Source organism: Chlorocebus sabaeus, chromosome 6 (assembly GCF_047675955.1).
Source record: "Chlorocebus sabaeus isolate Y175 chromosome 6, mChlSab1.0.hap1, whole genome shotgun sequence".
NCBI lineage: Eukaryota > Metazoa > Chordata > Mammalia > Primates > Cercopithecidae > Chlorocebus > Chlorocebus sabaeus.
Window position 1 is genome coordinate 13698525 of NC_132909.1, and position 15698 is coordinate 13714222.

The window sequence follows — 15698 nt, forward strand, 5'->3', positions numbered from 1 at the left end:
GAGCTCAAGAGATCCTCTCACCTCGGCCTCCCAAAGTGCTGGGATTAAAGGTGTGAGCCACTGCACCTGACTGAGTTGAAACTTAATAGCTCAGTCAAAAGGCTGAAAGAACTGAATACACAACTAGCTGTCTAATCTTGAGTGTAATGAGAATCAAGGCCAGTGGAGCCACAAACATGGTGAGTAGTAAACTACCCAACACTACAAATGAAACAGCACCTCCCTTCCACTGACTGTGAAAAGAAAAGATAGGTGCTCCCTGGTTGCTAGCCCCATCTTGAACCTAAAGACCAGGGTTAACCAGAAGGGTAGATATGAAAATCAAAAGAAAATCATTTTGGAATCCTGACCGAAGCAGGTCTAAGTCCTGCTCTACCTGGGGTCTTTTAAGTTATGGGAGACAAATCATTTTGGTTTAACATAAGAGTTGGTAAATTTTTTTCTGTAAAGGGCCAGAAAGTACATATTTTAGATTTTGTGGTCCATAGTTTTTGTCACAACTACTAAATTCTGACACTGCAGCAAGCAAGCATAGATAATACATTAAAACATAGGCCTTGCTATATTCTAATAAACCTTTAAGGGAGTGGGCTGGATTGGCCCACAGCGGGTAGTTTTTTCACCCCTGACTTAACCCACTAAACTACTGAGAGTTGGTGGGCTATCCTGATATCTAAGAGCAAACTAAACATGGAAGACTCAGGATTTCTGATATCTAACACAATTTGAGGTATCATGGACTTTACATACTTAGCATGTGAAGTTGCAGTCCAGGAACAACAGGAATTGTAATCCAAGTAGAGAAAACTGTGGAAACCTGATAAAGATATATCCTTTGCTGAGTAAAGCCTTTAACCAAATAAGCTTTAAATGTCACAGAAATGCCTAAGAAAGAAATGGTATTAAATCCTGTTTAACTGCCTGTTCCCATGGTTTGTTTTCACTGGCATCATGCTGTTCTCTCCCTACGCACATCTTTTCCTCAGGGAATCTTTATTAAATTTTACCTCAAAGTTTATGTACTTCCACTCCGTATCTTCAGAATTTTTTTTTTTCTTGAGACAGTCTCACCCTGTCACCCCAGGTAGAGTGCAGTGGCGCGATCTCAGCTCACTGCAACCTCTGCCTCCTGGGTTCAAATGATTCTTCTGCCTCAGACTCCTGAGTAGCTGGAATTACAGGCGCCTGTCACCTCACCTATTTTTTTTTTTTTTTTTTTTAAAGAGTGATGGGGTTTCACCATGTTGGCCTGGCTGGGCTCTAAACTCGTGACCTCAGGTGATCCACCTGCCTCGGCCATCCAAAGTGCTAGGATTACAGGCGCGAGCAACCGCACCTGGCCTCTTTGTAAATTTTATTATTTCTTTTTTCCACAACTCGATTTTCCTTGCCATACAGTACCTAGAAAGGCCCAGCTATTTCCCCCCATCAGACCAAACACTTAAAAAGACAAGCCAGTGCCCTGCGTTATCTATCCATTCAGCCAGTGAGTAAGTCTGTCAAGAACTAAGCAACATTCCTACTACTGGAATTACACTAAAACCGTATTGATTGCACAGATCTGTACGTAAGAAGGTTCAAATGCATTCATTGCAAATATATATTCACTCTCACCAATGCATCTGTATCTTTGAACAAGTGTTTATAATTGATTTCCAGAGTTCCATTCTTTAATTTTGGCCTTATATACTATATGATGACACAAGATTTCTTAACTGTAAGGGATTAATATCTTCTAGTAATTTTTCAAATTATATTTTAGTTTTACTATGTTACTATAAACTAACAGTATTTTACTATAAAACCGATGCTCAGTGAAAAAATTAAAATATAGAAGTTAAATGTGAAAAGAATTCCTGCATTCTCTTCGATGCTGTGGGGGCATAGGATAGACTGTCACATCATTAGATGCACTATTCACTCACATGGACACACACGAATTTAAGGTATGTGATTTTTTTTTTTAAGACTGAGTCTCACTCTATTGCCCAGGCTAGAGTGCAGTGGCAACATCTCGACTCACTGCAACTTCCGCCTCCCAGGTTCAAGCAATTCTCCTGCCTCAGCACCCCAAGTCCCTGGGATTACAGGCATGCACCACCACACCCAGCTACCTTTTGTATTTTTAGTAGAGACAGAGTTTCACCATGTTGGCCAGGTTGGTCTCGAACTCCTGACCTTAGGTCATTAACTCACCTTGGCCTCCCAAAGTACAGGGATTATAGGCATGAGCCACCACACCCGGCCCGTGATGTTCTTAAACTAAACCATTACACTTTTCTGTCATAAAATGTGGCCATCATTTTCAAGGATTCTTTTTACTATAGTATATAAAAAATTATTTCTATTTTTACAAAATTCAGCAACACACTGATGTGCTACTCACATTTTCTATTTGAATCTCCTAATCAAAAATTCCTATTCTATGAAATTCCAGAAAAAAGAGATGCACATTCTATATTGATACATACTAACTTCTCTTCCAAAAGCATTTTTTTCACCGCCACCACTAGGAAAAGGTAAAAGTCAGTCACGTTCCAAAAATCGATTTTGGATGAAATTTATCAAATGTTAAATATTTTGTCCTTTTTCTCAGAATATGGGAGAAGTTGACAAAAGAAATCTGCAATAGCCTCAAACTAAGTTCTGATTAAAGTAACGCTAAAGCCCTTAGAAGGCAATCATGTCAAGGCCTGAATGAAAATGTAGAAAAACCAATGATAAATTCAACATCTACTAAAAAATGTTTGTCATTAGCAACTCTGACACTTAAACCCCTGCCTTAACAGTGTTGAAAAAATAAGTGTAGTACGTAGCGTCCAGTTATTACAAGATGAACAAAGTTATCTCTTACAAAAGATACTTGAATCTATACTACATAAAACCAGTAGAAAACTAGACGTCTGGGAAGATAGTACTCAACTTGATTAGTGAGGCTAAAGGAGGACAGGATCTAATCACAAGATAATATCAAATTAACATTGGAGAGTTCGGTATTGAGTGGTTTTCTACATTTCAATTGTCTCTGACTTAATCTTATTAAGGCTACTTTCAGGTTTCCTGTTTACAAATTCAAGATATTCTGGAGGTGATCTCAACATAATTTTGAAAAATGTTTCCTATTAACAAATATTGAGAAGTATATGGCAATGGTAAGATTATGCAGATTCAGTAGTGAACAAAGTCTCTGCCTTTATAGAGTTAACATTCTAGTGGACACTTAATTTTGGCATGTCCACCATATTGTAAAAGGCCTGAGAAAAATCTTACTCTAACACCCCTCTTCTAAGTAACATTTTATAAAGGTCAAGGTTCTGACTAAAGCCCTAGCTATGCTAATCATAAAGATTGTTTTGTTGTCTTTGAACCACTGGGACAAGAGAAGCTATGGCTGAAACACTGACTTTAGTAATTTTTTGAGACTTGATAATTGGAAGAATTCAAATGACACGAGTCTTCACAAATAATCATTTTATGGATTTTTTTTCCTGTGTGGATTCTCTGATGCTCTTACCACCCCTATTATTTTTATAGGATTTATCACCAACATGGATTCTGTGATGAATTGTAAGATTCGATCTCCAACTGAAGCTCTTACCACATATCTCACATTTATAAGGTTTTTCCCCAGTGTGAACTCTCTGATGAGATTGTAGTTGTGAAGACCGACTGAAGACTTTACCACACATATCACATTTGTATGGTTTCTCTCCTGTGTGGACACTCTGATGAAGTTGAAGACTTGATGCCTGACTGAAGTACTTACCACACTCCCCACATTTATATGGTTTTTCTCCCGTGTGCACCCTCTGATGCATGTCAAGATTCAAGCTCCACTTGAAGCCCTTCCCACACTCATCACATTTGTATGGCTTTTCTCCAGTGTGGACTTTTTGATGGGCTTGAAGATGTGCACTCCGACCAAAACTCTTCCCACACTCTTCACATTTGAATGGTTTTTCTCCACTGTGGACTCTCTGATGGGCCAAAAGATTTGAGGCCTGCCTGAAGACCTTCCCACACTCCTCACAATTATATGGTTTCTCTCCTGTGTGGATCCTACAGTGAATTTTAAGATCTGCTCTACGACTAAATCCCTTGCCACACTCTTCACATTTGTACGGTTTCTCACCCTTATGGATCAGCTGGTGAATCTGAAGTCGTGAGCTCTGATTGAAACCCTGCCCACATTCCTCACACTTAAAAGGTTTCTCTACACTGTGGGCCTTCTGATGGATTTGAAGATAGGAACTTTGACTGAAGCCCTTCCCACATATCTCACATTTGTAGGGTTTCTCTCCTGTGTGGACCACTAGATGAACTTGATAATGGGAGTTCCTCCTGAAGCTCTTCCCACACTCACTGCATTTGTATGGCTTCTCTCCAGTGTGGACTCTCTGATGGGCTTGAAGATTTGAACTCAGAGTAAAGCCTTTCCCACATACAGTACATATGTATGACTTCTCTCCAGTGTGGACTCCCTGATGGGCCTGAAGACTTGAAGGCCGACTAAAGCCTTTACCACATTTCTCACATTTATAGGGTTTTTCTCCTGTATGGACTCTCTGATGAATGTAAAGATTTGAGCTACAAATGAAGCCCTTACCACACTCCTCACATTTGTATGGTTTCTCTCCTGTATGAACTCTTTGATGGGATTGAAGATGTGAATTCCGACTGAAGCTCTTACCACATGCATCACATTTGAATGGCTTCTCCCCAGTGTGGAGTCTCTGATGGTCCTGAAGATGAGAGGCCTGACTGAAGGCCCTCCCACACTCCTCACAATTATAAGGTTTCTCTCCCGTGTGGACCTTACAATGAACATTAAGTGCTGATCTACGACTGAAACCTTTCCCACATTGCTTACATTTGTATGGTTTCTCTATCACGTGGACTTTCTGATGGGTCTGCAGATGAGTGCCCTGACTGAATTCCTTACCACACTCATCACATTTAAGTCTTTCTCCCACATGTACTTTCTGATGAACAGGAAGAACTGGGCTGTAACAGAAGCCTTTTCCACGTTCAACACATGTAAGAGACTTCTCTCCTGATTGTAACTGCTGATGAAGATCAAAGCTGGAGAGATCACTGAAGGGTTTTTTACACTCATTACACTGGTAAGATTTCTGTCCTGTGTGAATCATGCTATTCTGATCAAATGTCAAAATCTTCATGTTGTCTTTTTCGTAATCATTGGGTCTATAAGACTTGTCACTTTTGTGTACTCTATGACCATCATGATGTGAAATCCAACTGATGGGATCAACACCCTTCTTACATTGACATAATTTATTTTTTATGGAAATTTGCTGATCTCTGTTCAATCTCTGTGACTCAGTCAGGAATGTTTTCCTCCAAGAATCCTGGGTTCTCAAGATAGGAAACTCTGGATTCCCAGTATCACTGGGACCATCTGCTTTATTTACTGTATAGTTCTCATCTTTGGAAATTTGAACAGACAGTTCTGCCCCTACCTGGCAAGGGAAATCACTTTGTTTGTGAAATTGAAAATTATTGATCATGGAGTCTTGACACCTGGTTAAGTCATTTGCAATTTGTTGCCAGATTTGCCAGCAAGAAAGCTCTTCTTCTGATTCTCTGTCTTGAATAGTTACTAACTTACTTTGATTTTTCTCTCCTGTAAGGACAAAGAATTCAGAGAGATAGTGAATTATTTTGTTCAAAGATTTAAGATTTCACACTGAGGACTGATTAAAAGACTTTAATGAGCCTCGGGATAGTTCTCATCTTTTTCGACACATTTCAAGTTTCTACTTTACATACTGACAGAAACCAAGAAATGGTCCACCAAGCTCCCAATTGCTAAGCACTAATGAAACCCATTTAAAAACACAACTACTGACATACTATCTAAATTTTTAATCCCATGTCTTTCCTACCATAATATAGTATCAATAAGGAAAAACATTTTGTAGTGCTCACAGTTTACAACCACAGCCCAGAAGTTACTGCGTGGCAGTTATTAATAATCACTCAAGGAATGTATGCATGTATGAATCCTTGTTTGACTTCTGACATTTCTTCTAACTTCAAATCCAAGTTTAAGTTTGAGCCAGGTTATAGAGCAAAAGAGCTTTTACAAGTAAGGTACCTGAAATATAAAAAGAACTGGAAAGTACAGTTTTGCTGCAAAGTTGAAAAGCTGTACCTGAGGTAGGGGTACACCAAGTGAGTTACTGCTGAAGAGAAAAATCAAAGGTGATAATCACTTGGGGTGAAAGCAAAGCATGAAGACCTATGCACTGGATCCTTCTAAGGCTTTTGCACTGAGTCAAAATTGGAAGGCTAGCAAAGAATGCTGTCTCTTTGAAAGCAAGGTATGGAAAGTTTCTGGATGTAGATACATTTGTCTTTAACAAGAATGTTTTCCAAATTGACAAAGTGGTCTATTAGTGAATCGTGAAATAAATTTAATAGCTTGTGATATTTAGGAAAAAAAAACAGATAAAGTATCATATCAGAATAATCACAAGCAGTAATGGTGTCATTACATAAAAGGCCTTCTAAAGACATACATATAAGCCTACACAATATAAATGTTTGAGAGGCAACAATGTAAGATCCATTTCTTTTTATGAGTGTGGACTTTGGAAGAAGCAAATGGGATGCCAACTGTGCAAACTTTTTAAGGAAAAGGTTAATGCTCATGTCCTGACTTTTAGTTTTACTTTTTCTTTCCTGATATAATGGATAAGGAAATCGAATTTTATTCCCTTCTATGGGGGAATACCTAAGAAATAGAAATAAAAGTCCTTATTTTAAAATATTCCCTCCCCGATGAATATGCTCTGCTACTAATACTCAAAGAAAGTCGTAAGGAAAGCATGTTATTCAGTTTGGTTACAACTATGACACTAGGTTCCCTAAGATATGGGTCAACTTGTACAGACAGGCAAACACATGCAAATATACAAACACAGACACTCATACACAAAGAGAAATTAAATTAGGTTAGGAATTCATTGGAAGACAAAAAATATTTTGCAATATCCCTTATTTATGCCGATTTGTTCACCACCTATTAGCTCCATGGAAGACAGATTTCCATTAACTCATTTATTTATTCGACTAATATTTATAGTGTCTCTGCCATATACCAGGACTATTCTAAGTACTGAAGAGACAGCAACAAATAGATAAAATTCCTCCGCTCCTGGAGATTACACTCCAGTGAGGAGACACAGGTGGTAAGTCACTAAACAAAAGCATGTATGAGGTGATGATCAGTACTTACACACAATATAAGGCAGTGCACAGAGAGTAAAGGAAAAGACTGTGTTTTTAATAGGGTGGTCAGAGGAGGCTTTTCTTATAATACTAAAACTGAGCAAAGAACTGAATGAAGAAAAGACCAGAAGGCTTATAGGTGAAAGATTATTTCAGGCAGAGAGAAGAACACACACAGGGCTGTGAGGCAGAAGCATCCTTGATAGGTCTTAAAAGCAAGAGGGAGGACAATGTGGCTGGAATTCACAGAAAGAGACAGAGTATAGGAGATATATTTAGAGAGGTAGTGGGGGATGAAGAGCACACCACGTAGGACTCTGTCAGTCACATTAAGTGGATTTTACTCTATGTAAAGTAAGTTAGAGATAATTTTGAGCAGAACAGCAACAGTCTGACACAAGGGAACAAAAACTCACTTTGGCTGTCACTTAGAGAACAGACTGTAAGAGGAGAGGGGTGGGAGCAGGGCAAGCAGTATGAAGGGTGTTGCAATAATCCAGGAAAGAGATTTGGCAATTTGGACCAGGTGACGGCAACACGGCTGACGAAAAGCAAAGCAGATGGACAGTTAACTATAAGAACTCACAACTGTTTGGTTTTTACCTAAATTTCTCTGTCTTTGGGTTGCTGTCGTCACTATCCAAAGCTGCTCATTTCTTTCTATAGGTGATACATCTTGTTGGAAGGGTTGATGCCCTGTGAAAATGCCAAATCACAAGTTGAAAATGAACATATTAGAGTTAAAATACACTGGAAATCTAAGTTGCAACTGCATATTCAAGACACTGAAAGCAGTGTTTTTCAAACTTTTATTTAAATTGTGACTCAGTAAAGAAACACCATTTATTTCATGACCCAGACACACACGCATAGATACATATTATGAAAACCAAGTTTGAATAATCTATTTTTAACTACTGTCTGTTTTCATTAAATCTCCTCCCATTGGTTCTCACATCAGTCAAGAAATTGGCAAGAGTTTTTGCTGCAGTGTGTGCCATTCTTCCTGAGTTCTAATATTTTCTACCCTATTTTATTTCATTGAAATCTGCTGACGGTATTCAATAAATTGGTTTTATAATTCAATAATGGGACAGGTGTAAAATATGAAAAAGAATAGACAAAGCATAGCAGTATTCTGTTCATTTATAGTTCTTCTATAAAACACAAATTAAAAAGACCTAAAATATTCTGTTCAGAAAGACCAGAAACATCCAGTGTCTCTGCATCCCATAAAAATTAGGAAAGTCAGGTTTCCACACTCAGGGAACCATTTCAAGGGCCACAAAGCCTTAAAACTCCAAGGTCACAAAGATACTCCAGAGGGAGGCTGTCCTCACCCACTGACAGCAGGTTCCTAAAGTTCTCCACCATCACATCTCGGTACAGCTTCCTCTGGGCAGGGCCCAGAAGCCCCAACTCCTCCTCCGTGAAGGCCACAGCTATGTCGTTGAAGGTCACTGCTTCCTACGACAAAAACACATGACCTCAATCTTACAACCAATGTCCACTGGAAGATGGGTAACACTGAGAAGGTGAAGAGAACAGGTGCAAAGTTGTTCTGGATGCCGAGCCGTTTGTAGATTTCCCAGCCCTTCTCCTGTCTTGCCAATGCCATATACTGACTTACCAAAAGTGCTGCTATGAGAAACAAAGCTTTGTATGTTTACTGGATGCTCTCAGTGAGTACTCTTATAAGGGAATTTCCTAGAACTGTTACCTACTGAACCTAAAACATTGCCAATTTCCCCAGAAAGGTATACCAATTTAGTCCCAACGGTGTTTGATAACACCTGTCTCTTCCTACTGAGGTGGGAACCAAGTGAGCAGTGTTACATGTGGAAATAAACGTAAAGGGCATGTCAGGTTTCTGAATGAAAGACTCTTTCTCTCTGTCCTCCTGTCTTGGTCTTTCACTTGAATATAATACTGATCCCGGATCTTTAGTTTTCCATGTGAACTTGAGCAAGTTCCTCATTTTTCACAATCCCTTTTCTATTTATGTTTAAAATGAAGACAAAACAAAGAACCTCCTCATAGTTGCTGTGAGGTATCAATATAGGGGCACAGTGTAAGTGCTCGGCAAATCCTTTCCTACCACTAGGCATTTTAAATTAAGGTCACATATTACTTTGACTAAAAAAATATTCAAAGGGAAAAAGACTAGTAAACACACAGGGTATGGCTGAGGCATGGGGAAGACAGAATCTAGCTCTTGGAGTAAAAAAAAGTCTAATATTTTTTCTGTGTGAAGCAGTTGTTAAATCTTGACGCACTGTGCCGTATTTGAATATTCTATCAAAAAACATCTGAAATACCACACACAAAACATAACTTTTCAATTCTGAATACCTAACGTTACAGATTTTAAAAGGCAGTATTTTTCAAAACTGATTTTTTCAGAAAAAGTTAAATGCAAGAAAACTAACACTGTAGTTCCTAAAACAGTAAAAATTCTACACTAACTAAATGTCTATATAGAGAGAATAGTTTAAAAACTGGATACATAAATTTGATAGAAATACAACAAAAATGAATCTTATATATTAAATTTAAGAAATGTAAAATTATATCTATGTTATGAATGCAAATATATAATTACGAGTACATACAATGAAGAGATTGCAGAAATAAGGTATTTGTCATTTCTATTAATTTTTCCTTTTTCTTTTTTTTTTGAGACGACGTCTCGCTCTATTGGCCAGGCTGGAGTACAGTGGCACGATCTCGGCTCACTGCAACCTCTGCCTTCCAAATTTAAGTGATTGTCCTGCCTCAGTCAACTGAGTAGCTGGGATTACAAGTGTGTGCCACCACACCTGGCTACTTTTTGTATTTTCAGTAAAGACGGGGTTTCACCATGTTGGCCAGGCTGGTCTCAAACTCCTGACCTCAAGTGATCCCACCCGCTGCCTCAGCCTCCCAAAGTGCTGGGATTACAGGTGTGAGCCACTGCGTTCACCCATCATTCAATTAATTTTTCTACTTTTATTTGTAAAATAAAAGTGATGAAATAAAACTAAAACCAAAACCACCTAAACTTAAATGGGACAAAATAAGCATCTAGCACACTCAACAGGTCCTCAAATGCCTTGACTCTTACTTGAAAAAGAAAAACCTGTTCCCATCTCTAAGTACTAAAATGGTATTTTTAACAGGTGGGAAAGGCAAGCTCTACTCACCTTGAACACATTCATTTTTAATTCTTCCTTCTGGGGAAGTGCAGAGTCCTAAGAAGCTGAACGAGGAAAGAAGAGAGAAGTAAATGAAAACTGGGCAAGTATGTTGCTAATCCACGTGGCTGCTCTTTAGGAATTAGCAAAGGTGTGTGCTTCTTGGGGTGGCTGCAGCTTTATGTGGCTTTTAAGCAGATTATGACATGGATCCTAGATATCCATCTACCCCTTTCAGTAGTAGTTCAGAACCAGGCTAACCACACAGTCGCCTCACTGCCCACGTGCCTGTCATTCCACCCTAGCAATTCTTATTCTGAGTATGGTATAAATTGAGACAATATAAGCACAGTAGGCTCTGGAATTCATATGCAAGGGTTAAATCCTGACAGGGTACTCACTAGAAGTGTCACCTTGGGGAAATTATTAACATCTCTTTGCCTTACTTCTGTCATCTACAAGTGGCAAATAACAACAGTATCAGCCTCATCGGATTGCTGGAAGGTAGAAAGCTCTTACAACACAGTCAGGTATCTTATTTCTTTGCAATTGCAATAAGTAGAAGATAGTCTATGGTTTGAAATTATCCTTAAAAATATAATTTCCACCAATAGAATATTATAAGATGGCTGGAGTTCATAGGTTGTTGCTATGTCACGTGAAACTGTCTTACAACTTCTGAAAAACATCTTCTGTCTTTCCAATAATTTGCTAACACTGAACTAATAAAACCTAAGATACTGCAATTAAAAAACACAGTTTGACAATCCACACCTAACTTAAATTAAAAAGGCCGGAACCTGGCCAGGCACAGTGGCTCACGCCTGTAATCCTACTAGCACTTTGGGAAACCGAGACAAACAGATCACTTACAGTCAGGAGTTGAAGACAAGCCTGGCCAACATGATGAAACCCTGTCTTTACTAAAAAGACAAAAATTAGCTGGACATAGTGGCAGGCGCCTGTAATCCCAGCTACTTGGGAAGCTGAGGCATGAGAATTGCTTGAACCTAGGAGGCAGAGGTTGCAGTGAGCTGAGATTGTCCCACTGCACTCCAGCCTGGGCAACTGAGTGAGACTGTCTCAAAAAAAAGAAACGGGAGGAACATTACTCTATATTGTTACAAATAAAAGAATGTGTAATAAATAAATGGGTGACAAGAGAAAGCTCCTATAGTAAAACACATAAACTAATAAAGGTAGAATGAAAGATAACTAGAACATCGTCAACAGATGCTAAAAACTGGTGAAAGTTTGGTGAGGAATAAGTTGGCTTTGAGTCTCATAGTTGCACTCAAAGTATTAAGTGCAAAAGGAAAAAGGTAACCTGGCAGACATTTTATCCAAAAAAACAAAGTTGAGACCACTAGTGGGACAAACCCACAAACCAACAATTGACTTCTCCTATGATGCACTGAGAAGGCATCTCTGCTGACAATGCATAGCTTGAATTTAATCATGAATAAATATTAAGGAAACAAAAAAATGAGAGCATTTTACAAAATAATTTCTCAATACTCTACAAAGATATCAAGAGCAAAAAAGAAAGTCTGAGGAATCATTCTAGACTAAAGATGACTAATGAAACAAAACGGGGCAATGCATACAAATAGACAGGAAACTCACCTGGGGGAAGAAATGACTTTCAAAGTTTTTAATGGGAAAATGGAATAAATTTAAATACAAACTGTGGATAACAGTAAGTTAGCAATGTAACTAATTTCATTTTGATCACTATCTCTAGTTTGCTCTCAAATGCTTCAGCAAAAAGACAAAAACAAAATGTAAGTATGACAAAGCTGTGAAAGCAAAAAGACAAAACAAAAACAAAAACAAAAACAACTGCTTTGACAACTAACAGCAGCAACAGCCAGAACCTGGTGTTTTCAATTTGTCAACAAGAATGAGACAGGACTACTCAGTGATCATGGTGAAAAAGAAAAAAACAAGACAGCTTATAACACACAGAGAAATACATTCTACAATGACAAAAATAGCCAAATAATTGCCTCTTCCATCTAACATGACCACTTTGTTATTAGTAATAACTCCAGTCTCGTTATTTCCCCACCTCCTACATAAAAATTAAAATAGTCTGATCAAATTGCTGCTGTTTCTTGACAGCATCCAATCCAGAACAAACCCATTGCCTAAAACGCTCCCTAACTCAACATAAACCAAAACCCTATAACCAGGCCCCTCCTAATTGCCTCCTACCAAGACACCCCATGCATGTGTGGGCTCCTTGGATGCAGCAAGCCAAAACAAACTTAACTGTCTTCAGTTACAGGTATGTTCCTGGTGATATCTGGCTGATGATGGTCATTAACAGAGCAAACAGGCAAAACATAAACAACTGATGAATCTGGGTGAAGAGGATATGAGATTTCCTTATACTATTATTTTTGCAGCTTTTCTATAAGTTTGAAATTATATTTAAAAAAAAAAAAAGTTGGCTGGGCGTGGTGGCTCATGCCCATAATCCCAATACTTTGGGAGGCCGAGGTGGTTGGATCACCTGAGGTCAGGAGTTTGAGACCAGCCTCGCCAACACGGAGAAACCCCATCGCTACTAAAAATACAAAAAAAATTAGCCGGGCATAGTGGCGGACGCCTGTAATCCCAGCTGTTCAGGAGGCTGAGGCAGGAGAACCACCTGAACCTGGGAGGCGGAGGTTGCAGTGAGCCAAGATCATGCCATTGCACTCCAGCCTGGGCAACAAATGTGAAACTCTGTCTCCAAAAAAAAAAAAAAAAAAAAAAACCAGTTAAATTAGGCAATAGTCATTAATCACAGTAATGATGACACGATGATGATGACAACTATGGCAATAATATCAAACGTTAAATTAACAATAACTAGGTAGCTGATCTTCCCACTTCAGACAGAAGGCCCCCAGAACAAAAGACGGCAAGGAATCTACTCCCCAAAGCCTAGGAGAAATAGATCTTCAGGACACTAGGTCCCTCCATTGTGACTCTAGACTTGCCAGCTGCCTTCTACTCATGTCATGGTTTTTGCAAAGAAACTTGATAATTAATATTTAGTGGGAAAGAAAAATCACTGGACTGAGTAGAGTTCTTGTATGGCCAGCTCAGTTTTATCTATGACATCTGGCAGGGTCAGTTTTCTAGTCCTGAGTTTCCAGACAAGACCTTTTCCTGAGCTTCTCAAACTTTAACCTGCATCTTAATCGCCTTGGGATCTTGTTGAAATACAGATTTCTGGGTCCTAGCTGCAAAAATGCTAAATCAGAAGGTCTTGGGTAGGGCTAAAGAATGGATGATGCCAATGTTGCTGATTTGTGGACCACAGTTTGAGTAGTGTTGCATTGTACTCAGTTCCGCCCGCAAAAAACCCCCTAATAAACAGAAATATATACAAGAAAAACTTGACAGAAAGGCACTAAAACTATAGTTATCTTTATACCCTAAGATCATGGTGAATTTACATTTTTAAAATATATTTCTGTATTTGCATTTGTGTTACCTCTGTTATTTGAAACAAATAAAACTAATAACTGAGAAAACTATTTTTTTTTTTTTTGGAGACGGAGTCTCGCTCTGTTGCCCAGGCTGGAGTGCAGTGGCCGGATCTCGGCTCACTTCTAGCTCTGCCTCCTGGGTTCACGCCATTCTTCTGCCTCAGCCTCCTGAGTAGCTGGGACTACAGGCGCTCGCCACCACGCCTGGCTAATTTTTTTATTTTTTTTATTTTTAGTAGAGACAGGGTTTCACTGTGTTAGCCAGGATGGTCTCGATCTCCTGACCTCGTGATCCCTCCGCGTCGGCCTCCCAAAGTGCTGGGATTACAGGTGTGAGCCACCGTACCCAGCCAAGAAAACTATTTTTAAAAACTCTTTTTTCTTGAGAGAGTCTTGCTCAGTTGCCCAGGCTGGAGTGCAGCAGTGTGATCTCAGCTCACAGCAACCTTGCCTCCCCGGTTCAAGTGATTCGCCTGTCCCAGCCTCCCAAGCTACTGGGATTACAGGCATTTGCCACCACGCCTGGCTAATTTTTTATTTTTAGTAGAGATGGGGTTTCGCCATGCTGGCCAAACTGGTCTCAAACTCCTGGCCTCAAGTGGTCTGCCCGCCTCAGTCTCCCAAAGTGCTGGGATTACAGGCATGAGCGAGCACGCCCAGCCACTATTTTTTAAAACTAACAGAATAGCCCAAACCTTTAGTGAAGTCCCAACCTATTTTCACATGATACTAGCCAGTTGCCTATGGCTCATAGAGAACATACCAAAGAAAACTCAGGTCTAGACTCAGACTGTCTCGGTTTCAACGCTAGCTCTGCCTCCTACTAGCTGGGTGGCTATCAGCAAACAAGTTATGTTCTTATGTCCCAGTTTCCTCGGAAAAAAGAGCATCACTTCACAAAGCCACTGTATAGTGGAAACGTGTTCATTCGTATAAATCCCTTAGAATGGAACTTAGCAACTAACGCTAAATTATAATCACTTCTCATGCCCAAATACATGACCCACACATTCTCTGATTTACGAAAATAAAACAAGAATAATAACAAGTCTTACTCACATGGGGTTCTGCTGCCTCCTCCTCTGTGCAGTGCTTTTTGAGAAGTCAGGGCTGGAGAAGAAAAAGGGAAATAACTAGGATTGTGTCTCCATCCCCGATACATCACAGTGGCATCTCCCAGTACCAGTTAGAAGCAACCCTCTCCTTCCTAAAAAGAGGTCAGGGACAATCCAGCTTCATGGGCTCACAGGAGTTCACTACAAAATGGGAGTTTCTAGGGAAATTTTAGTAGTATTGGTAATTCACGTGCCAGGTAGTTTTAAACTTTTTGTACTACCTCGTTTTCTCTCAAAACATTAGGAAGGTATGGCTTTTATTTTCCTTCAGAACAGCAAACGAAGGCACGGGGATTAACTCGCTCAGTGTGATACTGTATGAAGTGGTACGGCTGGCTCATCAGGTGGGGGAGTCACAATGAGGGAGCGAACAGCCCGAGAGACCTTCAAACCCGACGAAGCATCACCCCAACCGCACGAAGCCACTACGCCCCCAATGCAAACAAGCTCCGTCGAGGGAAACGCAAAAGAGCATCCTAGCCCCTCAAACCTCCGTTCTTCGCCGCTACTCCTTTTTTTCTCCAAACAAAAGACCGCTAGTTGTTGACACAAGCGCATTTCGGGGAAGTCTGAAAGGTTCCTGAGAAGCTGACCTGAATCACCAGAGCCATGGAAAAGATGGCTGCTACGTCGTCTTCCTGGGCGGAAGTGCCTGCAATTATCAAGAGCAC

The 15698-nt window shown here is 39.7% G+C and overlaps 1 protein-coding gene across 2 annotated transcripts; it reads right to left on the reverse strand.

Moving 5' to 3' along the window:
* Positions 1-3456: 3456 nt before the first annotated feature.
* On the reverse strand, positions 3457-15698 carry ZNF226 (zinc finger protein 226). Of its 2 annotated transcripts, none has more exons than XM_007997091.3 (6): positions 15621-15698; positions 14972-15022; positions 10437-10492; positions 8595-8721; positions 7858-7950; positions 3457-5644 (listed from the first exon to the last, which is right to left on the reverse strand). In XM_007997091.3, exons 3-6 carry the CDS (start codon positions 10449-10451, stop codon positions 3468-3470), a joined length of 2412 nt encoding a protein of 803 aa, XP_007995282.2. In that variant the 5' UTR covers positions 10452-10492; positions 14972-15022; positions 15621-15698; the 3' UTR covers positions 3457-3467. The 2 variants fall into 2 exon arrangements, with proteins under 2 accessions (XP_007995282.2, XP_007995281.2); XM_007997090.3 differs by having other exon boundaries at positions 15518-15626.

Bases quoted from the DNA above. Each gene is read 5' to 3' on its own strand.
- ZNF226 (XM_007997091.3), bottom strand. The intron at 7,951-8,594 runs GTGAGGACAGCC...GCATTTTCACAG, and splicing joins TAGGAACCTGCTGTCAGTGG to GGCATCAACCCTTCCAACAA. The intron at 5,645-7,857 runs GTAAAAACCAAA...TTGTCCTTACAG, and splicing joins CCAAAGACAGAGAAATTTAG to GAGAGAAAAATCAAAGTAAG.